General features: G+C 41.5%; 1 protein-coding gene across 2 annotated transcripts in view; it reads right to left on the bottom strand.

Annotated features, from left to right (window-relative positions):
- The window catches only part of KCNQ5 (potassium voltage-gated channel subfamily Q member 5), a 454,042-nt gene that overhangs the window by 72,667 nt on the left and 364,308 nt on the right, over positions 1-17,067 (bottom strand). For both annotated transcript variants that reach the window (XM_031455912.2, XM_064487016.1), the window contains exons 6-7: positions 6,487-6,597; positions 54-149 (exon numbers count right to left, since the gene is read on the bottom strand). In XM_031455912.2, the coding sequence (XP_031311772.2) occupies positions 54-149; positions 6,487-6,597 (207 nt within the window). The remainder of the gene's footprint in view (positions 1-53; positions 150-6,486; positions 6,598-17,067) is intronic.

Genomic DNA, 17,067 nt, shown 5'->3' with positions numbered 1-17,067 from the left:
CACAAACGCTTCCAAGGACAGAACTTCCCTCTACCTACCATCCTGACGTTTACCTGAATGAGGTTGGCAGCTGGGTTCCTTCTTTTCTCAAAGTGTTTCTGGCGATGCTGTTCTTGTACTTTTAATGCAAAACCCGAGCCAAGAATGCCCTGGAACAAAATACAAAAATAGGACTTAAATTTTTTTTCCCCAAAGCACCATTAAATGATACAAATATTAAAAAAAAATCCCTCTAAAATAAGTCTGAGAAAAGACAAACAGTAAGCCACCAGTCCATAAACTTACTACTTATGAAAACCAACACTATTTCCTCTTATTGTAACATCATCGGCCAATGGCAACTTGTCCGGTAAGAAATGGAACAAATTGTATTCTTTAGGAAATCAACCAGGCGTTGCCATGACAGTCTATTCTGGAATAGTGGGAGGCACTAATTACAAATGAAAATGACCCTTTTAAAGAATTTTTTTTGGCTTGGCCTCTCTGGCATTTCTTTAAAAATTTTTTTAATTGAAGTATAATCGACTTACAATGTTGTGTTAATTTCTGGTGTACAGCATAGTGATTCAGTTACAAGTATATATGTTTTCCTTTTCATGTTCTTTTCGATTAAAGGCTATTACAAGGTATTGAATATAGTTCCCTGTGCTATACAGTAGGACCTTGCTGTTTATCTATTTTATACATAGTAGTGTGTATCTGCAAATCTCTCCAGCATTTCTTTTTGTCTAAACTAGAGAGAATGTTCGTATCCAGTGACTGACAGAGGTGGATTTAAAATTCAGGACTCGCTAATGTTAATGTCTTGTCGACGTGGACATGGAAGTTTTTCCTAGCACTTTGATGACACCACTAAATTTTATATTTCCCATTCATGAAATGATGGGAGATGGAGTGTTTAAACCTGTACCAGTTTAATCCTCCACAATGCTCTAAGTCTACACCTACCAAAGTAAAGCAAAAGTGGGGAAGGACCATTGTCCAGATGAGACACACACTCGGTTTTGGAGACATAGAACATTTTCCACTTTGCCTGTTTGGACAGTGAGGACAGGAGCACACGCCTGTTCTCCTGGGTTCCAATCTCACACTCGTGGTGTTCCTTACCTTTTGGTTTTGGCTCATCTATTCAGATCTGGGGCTGAGTAAGATCAGCATGTTCCTCCCGTGTTTATATTTGTTGTTGTTGTTGTTGTTGGCAGCTGGTTTGCCTCCTTCTGCCTATCATCTTGTTTTGCCAAACTTCTGGCTCTTTGCTCTGCCCCTCTTCTCAGTTTGCTCTGGTCTGAGCTTGTGGAATCAAGATGCTTCGTCTCAGCCTCGAGGTGAGCTTGGCTTCTGGAGTTTGCTAGATTCAGTCTCTGGGCTGGGCTGTAAATCTCCACTTTATTGGCATGGGATGTGGAGCATCTGCTTTCAAGTCTGGGACGTGACTTGCTAGCTATAAATTATGAGCTTTTCATTAAACTTCAAGGAGCCTAAACCTTAGGTTAGAAACGGGTTTCTTATAAGCTCTCAGTCAGTATCTGCCGTAGGTAAGGAATGGTGGTTGTTCTTTTCTTTATATCCTTGAAGTTGCTCAAAGACAGCACAGGCTGCCTGAGGGGGTGGTGGGTCTCTCGTCCCTGGGACGTGTTAAGTCTCAGTGGGTGACAACTTGGCTAGGATATTTTCGGGCCCCGGATAACCTTTAACCCTCCTTCTTATCTTGAGATTTCACAATTCCTAGTACCTCTGTGACAATGACCAGATAATAAATAATGCAATTATGTTTAATAATACAGTTATACAGTAGTACTGTTGCTGTTAGTGAGCAGTGATCTATTCCATTATTAATCAGGATGAATGCCTGCACCATGAAATTAGAAAATACACCAGGGGTTCTGTTGCCATCTCTCTTTCTCAGTGACTGTCTCGAGATTTTCCTCTCACACAGGTGGTTTTTGTCTTGGGGAGGAGGTAATTAAGTGAATTTATTTATTTTCATTTTTTCAGTTTTATTGGGTAGAATTGTTACAATTTGACTGTACATATACAATACATTGCCTGTAAATACATATACACAGTAATTTATGTTTAATGGCAGTTCTGGGAACTGAACCCAGGACCTCCTGCATGCTAAGCACGTGCTCTACCGTGAGCTCTACCCTCCCCCCACATCTCACACAGGTGATGACCGAGCAAACTAAGCTTTGTGAAACCCTGGTCTGTAGAATCTTATTTGTAGATTTAAACAACATTTCCCTCCATTTAGAGGTTATAAAAATGGCCCTCCATTCCCAAATCCAAGTCAACTGCAGTCATCCGTAACTCCTAAATTTTTCTTCCTGCTACTTAAGATCATTTAGGAGAGATTTATTTATCTTCCTTTTCATGCCATTTTTCATGAAGTTTAAACACGTAAGAGATGATGAAGCAGCAGAATGTACAGCATATATTTATATTATGTATATTATGTATTTACATTACATGTGTGTATGTGTATAATCTGCTCGTATGCAGCATAATTTAGATTTTGTAGACTCTGAAGTTACAGCAATGGCTACCATTTGTGAACACTCATTACATAAATATGAGGCTCAGGGTTAAGTCCCTGTTGGAAAATGAAGACAGACCCTGCGTACCGCAAACTGAGGGCCTGCCAAACAATTTAAAATGTGGTGAAAGTCACACTGGCATTGCTTGGAAACAGATACTAGTAGATGGCAAATGTTTGCTCCATATCTCTTGAGCCAGACTGTACATCACAACAGTTATTAAAACAGGTCTGCGCATCGTCTCAGCCCGGCTCCAATCCAATTTTCTTCCACCCCTCTTAGTACATAGCTCAGACACATAAATACAGGTCTGCTAAAATAAAGTCTATTAGGTCATATATATATCTCCCATAAGTTATAAAAGTACGTATATGAAAAACATAACTTACGTACTGTTCCTTCAAATGTCAATACCAATAGATACAAATTCTCAGAAACTGAGTTTTGTTTTTATTCATTTCCCAAGATCAGATAACTTAAATTTTTAGGTTTTATTTTTTTAATCTTATTAAATTTTTTTCTTTTTCTTTTTTTTTTTAGGTTTTAAGTTTTAGTCCTCTGCTAAGTCCTGCATAAATAATGAGTAGGAAGAAAACGTGTCTTTTTTTTTTTTTTTTTTTTTTTGTATAGAGGTACCAGGGATTGAACTCAGGACCTCATGCCTGCTAAGCCTGCATTCTATCTGCCACTGAGCTGTACCCTCCCCCTGAGAGCATGTCTTGTTGAACATTCAAGATGTTGATCCTGCGTCACCTTCCAGGTTCCAAGAGCTTATTTACACCCCGTACTTGGCAAACAGGCTAGACCGAGGTTGCTCTTAGCAGGAAGGAAGGGAGCGTCGCGTTGTGGACAAAGGCCTGTCCCTCGGGGCAACGTCAGGGCTGGGTGGCCTCTGTGTTCTCCCTGGCCAAGAGATGCAGTGGGCCTCAGAGGAGGGGACCCTGGTGGAGCCTGGATCTTGTGGTCTGCGTGGCTCTGTGATGTGCAGAAGCCTCCTTCTGTTTTGAGGGAAAGATGGGGAAAGGTTCTTCTCTCTCGGTCCTCAGGTCTCCTGGTGGGAAGGAACCTCAGAAAGGGATGGCCCACAGTCCACCTCCAACTTTCTCAGCATGCCAATATGTTCCTCTAAAGTTCAGTCAGACAACACTGCTGGCCAGCGGGTGCGTATGGCATTCCCAGCCACCTGAAGCTGTACATGAAGCACTGAGTCCCTCACTCAATAAGTAAGAACTTAGCACCCAGTGGGAGGTTGCAGTGGAAAGACCCACAGTCAAGTCTACTTTTCCTGGCATTGTTAGGGAACGTTCTACTCTGTGCCAACACGATTTTCAGATTTCCAACATATATTAATTTACTTTGCATGTGAAAATTGTAATCACTTTACTGGGAAACCTTTCCAGGAATGACTTCTTAGTCTCTGACCTTCCACCTAACAGAGCCACACGATTTAACCTCCCCGGGATGGTCCCAAGTTCATTACAGAGACGGGGTGTTTGCAGTGCTGGGTGCAGTCAGCTCCTGGGGCGGGGGCACCGCCCTTCACGCTGGGCGGCCCCAAGTCTTTACACCTTTGGAACTCTTACATCTGCTTGCTTCTTACAGATTCTCTCTGTACTTTGTCCTCCACTGTTTCTTCCTGTTGTAGTGTTTCTTCTGTCCACCTACTTCCAGATTTGCTGTTTACAATCTTCCAAGACTTGAGAGACTAGAGAGCTCAGCTTATCAGAATTTTCTCTAAATTAGGAAGAGGTTATGAATTAGCCTCAAGGAGCCCTCCTGTGAGCGCACGCGCGTGCGCGCGCACACACACACACACACACACACAGTTGCCGGCTTGAACAGTCTAAATGTCATCCCCTTCCTTGTTTGTCATTCTTGAGGGACCACCTGGTCTGTTATGTGTGTGGCCTCGGAAGAGGTATAAACACAACAGGAGCAGGTGTCTGGTGCTGTTATTTTGGGGGAAAAAGCCCACGACTGCGTCTTGTTGTTTAAAGATATTTCCCGTAGCGAACCTGGTTATTAAGGGGATTTCTGCTCTTTTCTGGATTACTAAGGTTGATGATTCTGTCGACTCTGTGTGAGATGCCTTTTTGTCTCTCGTTCCTTTTGTGGTCTTTCAACAGGAAGCACAGATTCCCAGATTCACACAGGAAAATGGAAATAACACTTTGTGGAAGTTTCCTTCGTGACCAGCACTTGACTTCATTACTTCACTGGTCATCACAGAATGTTTCCAGGTGTGATAATTCTTCCCACATGTTGGTGACAGAGAAATGCCCCCAGGTTTCTGTGATGGGCTAAATGTGTCCCTCCAAAGCCACAAGTTGGAGTCCTAATCCCCAGGATGTCAGAGTGTGACTTTATTTGGAAAGAAGGTCTTTGCAGAGGTAGTTAAGTTCCAGTGAGGTCATTAGGGTGGGTTCTAATCCAGTAGGACTGGTGTCCTTGTGAGAGGACATCTGGACCCAGATGTGGGCAGAGGGAGGTGATGTGAAGACACGGGGAGAAGATGGCATCTACGCGCCAAAGGAAGAGGCTGGAACAGATCCTTCTCTTGCAGCCCTTGGAAGGAACCAGCCCTGCCGGCTCCTTGATTTTGGACTTCCAGCCTCCAGAACCATGAGACCATACAGTTCTGTTGTTTAAGCCATGCCATCCAGTCTCTGCTACCTTGTTACGGCAGCTCCAGTAAACAAATACAGTCACACGTAGGTGGCCTGTCACAAAACCAGAATTCAAGCTGAGGTCTGATGCTCAGGTCAGGCATGGTCTCTTCAGCCCCTTTGCTGGTCTTGTGTGGCCTGGGGTACGACCGGCTAGTGAGTGTGGACTTGAACACCAGCCATGGGGAGGACAGGAATGTCCTCTGCACTCATGGACAGGGCTGTGCTGCTGAAAGTCCCCTCTCTATGGGCTTCCTGTGGGGGGTGGTGCTGCGGTCCCTGCTGGGCAGATGCCGTGACCTGCGTCAGCTTGTGTCTGGACCAAGACCGAGACTACTGTTCCTTAAGCGTGATGCTGCCTCTGTTCTAATACTCCTGTTTGTTGGCTATTTTCCGACAAAGTGAGAGTTGGGGATGGAGGCAAATTGTAATATTTTGACCAACTTCCTTTGAAGACACAGGAGGATAAAACAATCAGAAAGGCAAGCTTTACTCTATATAAAGTAGATGAAAAATAAATTTCTTCTGTCTAGCACAGGGAACTATAGTCAATATCTTGTAATAACCTTTAATGAAAAAGAATATGAAAACAAATATAAATATATATATATGCGCACAACCAGGACATTGTGCTGTACACCAGAAACTGACACATTGTAACTGACTGTACTTCAATAAACAAACAAACAAAAAGAAAAACAAGCTTCATCCATTAAAGAGCAAATAATCAGAAGAGATTATTAAGAGAAGATAAATGTTCTCTTCATTCCGGTAAGATTCAGAGGTGGGCCATTAACAAAAATCAAAGACAATGACACGAAGAATAAATCATCTGATACACATAAAACACTGTAAACTGCCATGTTTTCCACTCAAATGGGTCTGAAGAGGTAAATACTCCACTTGCGATCACCCGTTTCCTCAGCAGCCCACACCTCCTCCCCCAAATTGGAGCCATCAATTTCAAAAGAAGGTATCTTTACGTCTTTACACGTCTTTCATCACATTAGTAGCAGGCTGACTGAGAGGCGATGCTGTCTGAATTACTGTTTGGTCCTAAAGACCTGGCTGGTATAGAACTCTCGGGCTGAGTGTTTCCAAGAAAAGATCGTATTTGATAAATTATCCAACTAGCTATATATAGAAAAGTCAAGATCACAGCAGAAAAACCATATTTGTAAACGATAAGAGCTACGTTCCAGGGCACCCCAGTCTGTGAAAGTGCGTGCTAATAAACCTCTAAGATGGAAGCGAAAGTGCTTTAGTTTTGAAAAGATACTCACGGCAGGAAGTGCAAAGAAAGAAATGCCCAGGAGAGCGAAGCCTGCCGAGAGCAATCTTCCCAGCCAGGTCAGGGGCGTTTTGTCTCCATATCCAATTGTGGTCAACGTTATCTACAAACAAAACAGACAGGACGCACAGCTTAAGTGCCGGGAAGGAACATGAGGGCCCACGAACAGGAGGCATGCAACATTTCCACTAAATCATTATTCAACCAGTCCTGTTGGCTCATTTTATTACCATGCTTTAATTTTCCATGACGCATAACAGAACTTCTCTTTGTTTAAGGAAGGGAATAACCTACATACTTGTTACTCCCTTACAACACAGTTTTCCATCTTTTCTAAATGTTATCCCAAGAAAGGTCACTGAAGTAAGTGGATACCATCAGTGATACAGAAATGATAACACCGTGGATTTAGGACTGGATCAGAACACAGAACGATCATTTACATGAATTAAAGCTGCCCGTTTATGACCTCGGCAGGCATTTCCTGAAGGTCTGCTGTGTGCAAGGTACGTGTCTTGGTTTGTAGTGGAATAAAAACAAGACGTACAGAGTTCCCATCCTGAGCTATTCATGGTATCAGAAGGGAGATATGTCACACACAGTTCATGGAAACATAAAATTAGACAAGAGAGGTATTATGATGAATGCACAGATAATCTACTGTGTGAATTCAAAGAACAGATTATTATTTAAAAATTTATTTTGTGGGAGGTTAATTAGGTTTATTTAATTATTTAACTTGCATTTTTTTCTTTTTCAGTTTTATTAGGTAGAATTATTACAGTTCGACTGCACATACACATTATATTGCATGTAGATACATATACACAGTACACTGCACATGTTTTTTAAGTTTACATGTATGTACTGATCATTGTTTCTAAGAACAGATTAGAACTTTAACTTTTTTTTAACTTTTTTTTTATTGAGTTATAGTCATTTTACAATATTGTGTCAATAAAGCTTTAACTTTTTAAACTTACATAGTTACCAAAGGAATAAAGCCAACCACAAAATAAGAATCAACAGAATGCAGTAATCCAATCATAAGGGACAATCAAATGTGCTTACACATATTCAAGAAATCAATCATCTTCGTTATAAATAATAAACAGTTCATTTGTGTCATTATTATTGCTATTAGTTTTTGGATTTCTCATATAAATGATGTCATACAGCATATTTCTTTCCTTTTTTAATTGATGTTACTTATTAATTTTTAATGGCAGTACTGGGGACTGAACCCAGGACCTCATGCATGCTAAGTATGCATTCTACCACTGAGCTATGCCCTCCTCTCCTTGAAGGACAGATTATTATTAGCTTAGAGAGCTGAAGCCCCTTTATGGGGGAGATGGCATCATACCTAGGCTGTGAAGGAGGGGTAATATTTTGAGAGGCAAGAATGATAAGGAGGGTGACCTCGGGAAGGAAACAGTGAGATGAAATAGAGTAGGTTTGGGAGCGTCTGTTCAGTTGGGCTGGAGCCTGGTGGGTCTGGAGAGGATTAATGGGAGAGGAGGCTAACTAGCTGTGCTGGAACTGGATCCGGATGTCTTTGAAAAGTGATCATTGGATCACATCTCTCCCACGGTCAGGCTGCTTCCAGGTTGCCCACGTTCCTTAGAACAGGGTCCCAGCTCCTCTGTAGAACCTATGAGGTTCTGCTCCATCCTAAGAATGATCAGGTGGCTGAGTCAGCACAGCACCCAGGGGATCATCCGAAAGTGGACAGGAGAGAGATGAGTCTGGGAAGTTCAACCGAAGTGCATTTAAGGACTGTCTGGGAGGAAGAGGAAGACTAAATCAACATGGCTTGAAAATTTCAAGTGGGAAGACGGTTGCAGCAGAAATAAAAATAAGCTAAAGAGAGAGAGAAGGGAGGGATAAATTAGGAGTTTGGGGTTAATACTACTATATGTAAAACAGATAAACAACAAGGACCTCCTGAACAGCACAGGGAACTATATTCAATATCTTATAATAACCTATCATGGAAAAGAACCTGAAAAAGAACATACATGTATAACTGAATCACTATGCTGTACACTAGAAACTAACACAACATTGTAAATCAACTATCCTTCAGTTAAAAGAAAAAAATAAATATTAAAAGAAAGAGAAGTTTTTGAAGCAAAGATGAAGACTTCAGTTTTCAAATAAGGGTTTTTAAAATGTCTGTGTGATGCTGATCCAGAAATGTCGAGCAAGGAATTAAGAATCAGAGCTCGAGCTGTGGGAGCGACTGGGTTTGGCCTGAGGTTTGGGGTTTGGAAATGGGCACAAAGTGATTGCAGAGGCTTTGTGATGAAATGAGGCTGCACAGGGTACAAAGAAGGGGAACAGGGACACCTCCTCAGGAAACACAGATCTCTAAGGGATGGGAGGGAAGGGAAAGCCAGAGAAGAATACACTCTGGGGACTAGGAGGGTGTTATATAAATGGAAACTCAATGGAGGAGAGAGTGTTCCCCAAAGGACCAGGTGGTCCCTGAGGTCACAGGCTCACAGAAAACAAGGAGAAAGGGGATTAAGAAAAGATACTGGACACAGATGGTGTTCCCTGGTGATTTCTAAGAAAGTGATTGTTTCAATCCTGTTATCTCATCTGGGTTTTGAAGAAGGGGTGCCATTTTGAGAGGCAGAAATGGTAGAGGGAGATAAACTCCATGATGCTAGACCCTTTGGAAGTGTTCCACTCAGCTCAGCTGACCACCCCTCCCTAGAATCTCTCTTCTCTCCTCACTTTTGTGGTTTTCCCTTGGCATTTTCGGTGTCCCATTTTATGTGATTCCTCCTACTGTGAAGAGGGGAGGGCTGGTGGCTGTCTGATGGGGTGAGGTACCCAAGGAGGCAGGGGATGTAGGATCAGGATAGAGTCGGAGAGATTAGCCTTGGTAGTGTGAAAGGACAGCCCTTCCATCAACGATATAGACACAGTGTGAGTGGAGGGTGGAACTGGAATGCTCAGGACAGTCTCCTTCAATCCCAGGGAAGAAGGCAGGACCATCTGTGGGGAGAGAAAGGCTTGGAACAGGGGAAGGTCTTGGGCCATGAGAGTGTGAGAGGGACCCTGTGATAGAGCCTAGCATGGAACCAAGAGGCCTCCTGGGTGGAGGAGACTCATTTGAGGATGAAAAGAAGGAACTGGTAGTAGAACACAGCAGCCAAGTTAGTAAGATGTCACGAGCAGCATTTGTAGGGAATTCTCTAAGGAACTGCTTGAGGCTGCAGAGAAAAATACTCCTGGCTTGGTGGGAGGGTGTAGCTCAGGGGTAGAGCACATGCTTAGCATGCAAGAGGCCCTGGGTTCAACCCCCAGTGTCTCCATTAAAACAATTAAATACATACATAAATAATTCTAATTACCCTCCCCCCCAACAACAACAACACAATACTCCTGGCTTAGTTTAATTATAGGTTCCCAATCTTAAATATGTGGGAAAGAGTCTAATCTACTGTGCTTTTCCTGCAACATAGCTTAATCCTTTACAGTGGTTTATTAATAATAATGAATGGAAGGAGAAATTTCACGGTTTGGTCACAGCAATAATGCCACATTTCATGGTTTGCGTTACATTTTAGTTTTACATCTGAGCTGTTCTAGTCCGCCCAACGCTCAGAGGGTGTTTAATGCTAAACAACTGACTCGACCCTGGAAGGACAGGACAGCAAAGTGAGGATGTGCTCAGTCCCGGTAAGAAGTCCAGGCAAAGAGCGCCTGCGCCCTCATTCTGAGTTCAGGGCTGCCCCGGAAGGCAAGGTGGTCTGTGGGGGAGAGGAGGTGCTGTGGACCCTAGTCCACACCCGGGGGTACCCCTGGGGATGGCAAAGACTCCACCCACCTTGTCTGCTTTGGGCTTCCAGCTCCCAGCACTCCCTCCACCTAATTTTGAAGTCGCTCAGTGTCGCTTGATTGAGAGTGTGGGAACCTTTAGTGACCAGGCCGGGATTTGGCACGAGGATGCAGTTTTGTCTCCCTCTGTGCCAGGGAGGGGAGTGGTGCCTTCCCTGGAGAGCACATGGTTTCAGTTCTTATGGCTGCAAAGGGGACAACTGGTCTCCAAATCACTGGTCAGATTCTTTTTCATTATAGGTCACTGCAAGACATTGAATATAGTTCCCTGGGCTGTATGGTAGGATCTTGTTGTTTATCTATTTTATATATAGCAGTATCTGCAAATCTCAAACTCTCAATTTATCCCTCCCCTACCTTCCCGCCCCCCCCCCCCCCCCGTAACCATACGTTTGTTCTCTATGTCTGAGTTTCTTTCTGTTTTGTAAATAACTTCATTTGTGTCATTTTTTTTAAGATTCCACATATAAGTGATAGCATTGGGTATTTTTCTTTCTCTTCCTGGCTTACTTCACTTAGTGTGATGATCTCTAGGTCCATCCATTGAATTTACTTAAAAAAATTAAAAGATGAATTAAAGAGAATTTGGATATCTCTTTTCGTGTGGTTTTAGGCAGAGTGTACTTCCACTGAGCAGGAGGACACCATTCATCGTCAGACTTGATGACTCCAGGTAGACGCTGGTAGAAGCGGCTGACAGGACATATCAGGACCCTGGGGACTGGCCCACTCAACCTGTGGTCCCAGGAAGCTGGCCTCAGCTGTGCTGGTCGTTTGTGTGGTGTCTCCAGTTGGGCTGTTTACTTGAAGGTGATTTGTCAGATGGGAACAGCTCAGATACATTTTTGTTTTTGTGCCCCATCTGTTCCATTGCAGTCATGCAGATAAGAAAACATAGTTTCCAAAAGTCTGTGGGTTGCAAATGTTGGCATAAAGGTGTAATTGTAGCCACAGGATCAGAGGTAGGCTCCGGGCACTTCAGAATGTTCAGCAATCAAGACTTTCTTCCTCAGGAATAATAGTGTGAAATGAATGCAAATTCCGGTCCAAGCTTTCTTGATTATTAAGAAATTTTTATTTATTTAAACATTGTGTGTGTGTGTGTGTGTGTGTCAGTGTGTGTGTGTGTGTGTGTGTGTGTTAAGGTAATTCTGTTCATTCATTCATTTATTTAAATGGCAGTACTGGGGATTGAACCCAGGACCCCATGCATGCTAAGCATGTGCTCTACTACTGAGCTGTACCTCCCAACCCCACCGCTTGATTTTCTTTTTTAATGGGATGGTAGAAGCTGTGTTCAGATTATAATTCAGACGTTGGTTAGGCTACAGTTACTTGTTTGTTTATTTTCAATAGCAGAATTAATTTGAGACCAGAAGCTATGAATCCTTCCTTCTTTTCTTTTAGCAACAAATCAACAAATATTTATTGGCCTGGCTTTGAGAATGTAATTATGAATAGTAGTTTATAGATAATGTATTCATGTCAACAAGTTAAGAATATAGTATTTGTAGATTTTCATAGCACAGCATAATTTCCCCCTAAGGGGGTCCTTTTTAAAAAATAATTTTAATTTTATTTATTTAATTTTCTTTTTTCTTCTTTTTTTTTAACATTTCTTATTGAGTTACAGTCATTTTACAATGTTGTGTCAAATTCCAGTGTAGAGTGTAATTGACATACAGCACTGTGTAAGTCTAAGGTGTACAACACAATGACTTGACTTGCATAAACCATGAAATGATAATCACAGTAAGTTCAGTGAACACTGTCATCTCAAACAGATATATCATTCAAGAAATAGAAAAAAAAATTTTGTGATAAAAACTTAGGATTTACTGTCTTACCAACTTTCATATACAACACAGAGCTGTGTTAATTATATTTATCATGTTGTACATTATATCTCTAGTACCTATTTATCTTACAACTGGAAGTTTGTACCTTTCAACCACCTTTGTCCAGTTTTCCCTGCCTCCAATCCCTGCCTCTGGTAACCACAAATCAGATCTCCTTTTCTATGAGTTTGTTTTTGAAGTCTAATTGACCTACAGAGCTATGTTAGTTACTGTTACATGACATGGTGATTTGGTATTTTTATAACATTTAAAAATGATCACCATGATAAGTCTAGTTACGATGTCACCACACAAAGACATCACATAGTTATTGACTGTATTCCCCACACTATGTATTTCATGCCTCTGATTCATTTATTTTGCAACTGAAATTTGTACCTCTCAGTTTCCGTTATCTGTTTCTTTCCTTTCTGAATCCCCTGCCCTCTGGCAATCACCCATTTGTTTTCTGTATCTGTAACTCTGTTTCTGTTTTGTTACATTTGTTCATTTATTTTATTTTTTAGATTCCACATGTAAGTGAAATCATAACAGTATTTGTCTTTCTCGGACATATTTCACTTAGCATAATATCCTCTAGGTCCATCCGTGTTATTGCAAATGGCAAGATTTCATTCTTTTTTATGGCTGAGTAATACTCCATTATATTTATATCCCCCACATCTTCTTTATCCAGTCATTTGTTGATGGGCACTTGGGTTTCTGTTTCTGTATCTTGGTTACTAATGCTGCTGTGAACATAGGGGTGCATGTATGTTTCCCAGTCAGTGTTTTTGTTTTCTCTGGATATATTTATCCAGAGAAATGGAATGGAATTGCTGGATCATGTGGTAGTTCTATTTTACTTTTTTTGAGGAGTCTCTATACCATTTTCCATAGTGGCTGCACCAATTTACATTCCTACCAACAGTGCATGGGGATCCTAAGGGGGCCCTGTAAGGGAGGATGAGTCATGTTGACAGTGGTCAACAATCTCCTGCTCCCCTTCCCTCCCTCCTCCCCTCCCCTCTTCTTTGCTTTTCTTCTCTTCTCTGGGCCACTTCCTGAGCATCTAGTTTCAGACAGTGAGTGGTCACAGAACCTGTGCAGTTAACTGTGAAATTTGGTTGCCTTGAACTAGTAGGATGGAAAGACGTTTGATCTTCAAACGTCAGAAACTCCTGCAGTGGTGGCATCATACAATTTGGGTTCTGCCATGGCAGGAAGCTCAGGCATTAGCATGCTATGTTGTTCTTCCAGGCTCATGGTCAAATATGTAATAATAGGAGAGGGGAAGGTACTGCTCAGTGGTAGAGCTCATGCTCAGCAGGCACGAGGTCTTAGGTTCAATCCCCAGTGCTTCTGTTAAAAACAAAAAGTAATGATAGTTGTGACTAACATCTGTCTTGTGTTCAGCAAAGTACATCTACATGCCCTAATCTCATTTAAATACACACAGCCACTTTGTGTTTGGGTAATACCACTTTCTCAGTTTTATAGAGATATTAAATAATTGCTTAATATCACGCCTCCTCTAAATCACAATGATGGGGCTGGAACCCAGGTCTCCTGACTGTAATTCTGTGTTTTTCAATATGGAATAATAATGTGGAATAATGCTTATGGACTAATACTTATGGAATAACGCTTACAGAAGTATCCAGAGTCACGTGTGAGATGACAATATTAAAGAAACACTCTTCTTAGGAAAGAATCTCCCAGAGACACTTAGGACCAATATATTCTATAAATACACGCCATTGACGTAGGCATGGGACTGGTAGAGGTTAATAATAGCCAGGCTGTTTTGGTGGGCAGTGGCTGGGGCATGTGTGTCTCAGTTTTGCTTGGTAGTTAATAGTATTCTTGAATAATTAGGAACTGGTGTGTTGGTTATCTCATAGCCCAAGTAAGGCTTTGATATTGCCAGGTAATGCACTGGTGGTATGAAATACTTAACTTTTATTTACTGTACTGGCCACTGAGTCAGAAAACAGCAGCTTATATGAGGTTGCAGAAAACATTTTGTCCTGGTGAATCTAAGGGGAGTTGATTCTCAGAAGAGCAACTGGTATTATCAAGAACAAGGGTATCTTTGCTCTTTCCACAAATTTGTACCACTTCTTATTCTTAGATTTTGCAGGGGGACAGGACTCATGGCATCTATATGGGCTGTACACCCTGTTGAGTGCACACTATGAGTGCACACTATGTGTAGAGTCTTTCAAACGGTTTGCTTGGAGAAAGACTCTAAGATTTTTAGCATGAATTCTAGGACTAACTGGCTGACATTCCATTCTTCTACATGACTGAAGTAATCACTTCAAGCACGTGGTCTCTGGTGGAGGCTGCATTCAGATGCTTACTCAGGAGTTGATTTATGCTATCCGCTGCTGTAGGACATCTTTAAAAAAAAAAAAACCATAACACTGTCTTCATCACAGGAATAGTGGTAAATAGGAAGATGACAAACAGGCTTTCGAGAATAGGTCATTACCAGGAAAAATTACTTCAGAAGGACCACATCTCACATTATTTCAGAATAAATCTAAAGCAAATCAAAAGAAGGAAAATAATAACAGGAAAGAGGGAGATAATAATAAAGAATAACGCCAGGAAAACTTGCTCTTAAATTACTTCAGAAGCTTTCTTTTCTTTTCTTTTCTTTTTTTTTTTTTTTTAATGAAGGTACTGGGGATTGAACCCACGACCTCACACATGCTAAATAGGCGCTCTACCACTGAGCTATATCCTCCCGTCTCAGAGTAAACCTAAGGCAACTGAAGAGGAGGAGGATGACGATAAAAAATGACATTAAATGGTGCTCCGCCCAGCCATCAGAGGATCTTCTTCAGCTGTAGCTACTGGGGCTTCAGCCCCTCCTCCACTTCCTCTGTCATCAATGCCTCTTCAGTTGTTACTTCAGAGCCCAGAACCTCTTTTCATTGAAACCCCCAGTTCCCGAGCCCCTTCTGTGCTTAAGCTGTGGGTCCACCAGGAAGGATACAGCTCTTTGTCCCTTTCGCTGTAAAGGTGACTCCATCTCCATCCATAACAGTGATGTCCGTATGAACAGTAGCCACCATCTTTGATTGGGCATCTGCCATGGTCTTAGTGACAGGCCTTTTATACCAATTATCCCACTCAATGAGCTGAGTACTATTGTTTGCTAGTATGTAGTTATTTTCAGAGATAAAAGTTTTCTGAATTGCTATTGGATTTGAGCAGTACTAGTCCTACTGTGTATTCCTCTAAAAGTTGGCTTTGGGGACAGCCTTCAGCATCTTCTTAATGGATGGAGTTTAGCAGTTAATGTTTAGAATTCACTGGCACACTGCAATGATAGACCACAAATTGTGGTTTTATACTTTATGTAGACACTTTCTTTTTTTAAATAAATGGGGATTTCCTTTTTTCACCAAAGCTTAGAACTGATAAACACTCCAATTCAGGACACTTTCATTTCCTTATTTGTTCTGGATACTTCCATGGTTAGGAAGGTGTCCCTCACGTGCAGTACAGACAGTTTTAACTAAAAAGTATCCAGATATATCTCATTAGGGTCTATAATTAAAGGTTTAGTATTCTAAATTTGTTTTACTTCACATTGGAGACCTAGTATATGTTCTTCTTATAAAGAATAGAAATAATAAGCTCTCTTGTTTGTTTTTTGTGTCTTTTTAGGCTTTAGACGATTTCATTAATGAGTTAGTTAATATCAACAGACCCCCCTCTGGACTAACAAGGCCTTTTTTCATTCCTAGAATGATGACATCTTAGAAGATTTTTATTCTTGTATTCAAAATTAAATCTTTTTTCAATTTGATGAATTTTGATAGATGTATACACCCATGAAACCACCACCACAATCAAGACTAGATTTAAAAAAAAAATTAGAGACATAATTAGGCCATTCAAAGAGCCTGTTAAGTACAGATTAAGCTTCAGTCAAAACACCATGACTCAAATGGAAATCGATGAGTAGATGAGGTGAGAGCAATGACCTTTGGAAACCCGCAACGTGGGTTATTCTGGACAAAGAAATGAACTGATGACTCAGTGAGAGGGAGACTCAGAGTTTCCTGCACACCATCGAACACACATTACAACAGTTCTGATTAGTGATAAGAAGAAAGTAAGACTAGTGGAAGGAAGGGGGCGGAGCTGCCAGCTGACTTCGCCGACACCTGCATCTCAATGGAGAGGGTGCACCTGAGAGTCTCTGTCCTTCGAGCATGTTATAATTACTAAAGAGAAGCAAACACTAAACTTAAGCTCTGATCATTGCTTTGAACCCTGGGATGATACATCGTCTCCCTCCTGCTGGCTAGGGAAGCCTCCTGTTTGCTCACAGAGTTTACACAGTTCATCCCACTGTGAGTCACAGAATTTCATTTGTTCTCTACATATAGAAGGGATTTTGAGGCTGTCAGATGACGGCTCTTTCTTGAGTTTTCCAATTTTCTCCTCTCTAAATGGCTATTAGTGCTTGTGGGGGTGGGGAGGCATTGGAAATCAAATTATTGAATCAATAGAGGGCTTTGTTATCAGTGACACAATCTTGTGGACATTTGCTCTAATAACTTAAAAAATCTTAATCTTCAGATGAATATATTTCTAATTCTTATTCACTTTATTGCTGCTATACAGCCAGCAAATGTACCAAGTTTTGCTTAATACAAGCCTTGAAAATTATCATCTTGACGAGGGTTCTAGTTCTCACTGACTAGCTTCCGATGATTAGCACAATAGGACAATACAATAACTGATAACGTAAGTTTGTGCTCCACAAAACAAACAAACAGAGGGGAGGGTATAGCTCAGTGGCAGACTGCAAGCCTAGCAAGCACAAGGTGCAGGGTTCGATCCCCAGTACCTTC

Source organism: Camelus dromedarius, chromosome 6 (genome assembly GCF_036321535.1).
Source record: "Camelus dromedarius isolate mCamDro1 chromosome 6, mCamDro1.pat, whole genome shotgun sequence".
Taxonomy (NCBI): Eukaryota; Metazoa; Chordata; class Mammalia; order Artiodactyla; family Camelidae; genus Camelus; species Camelus dromedarius.
This window is presented reverse-complemented; position numbering and strand designations above follow the sequence as displayed.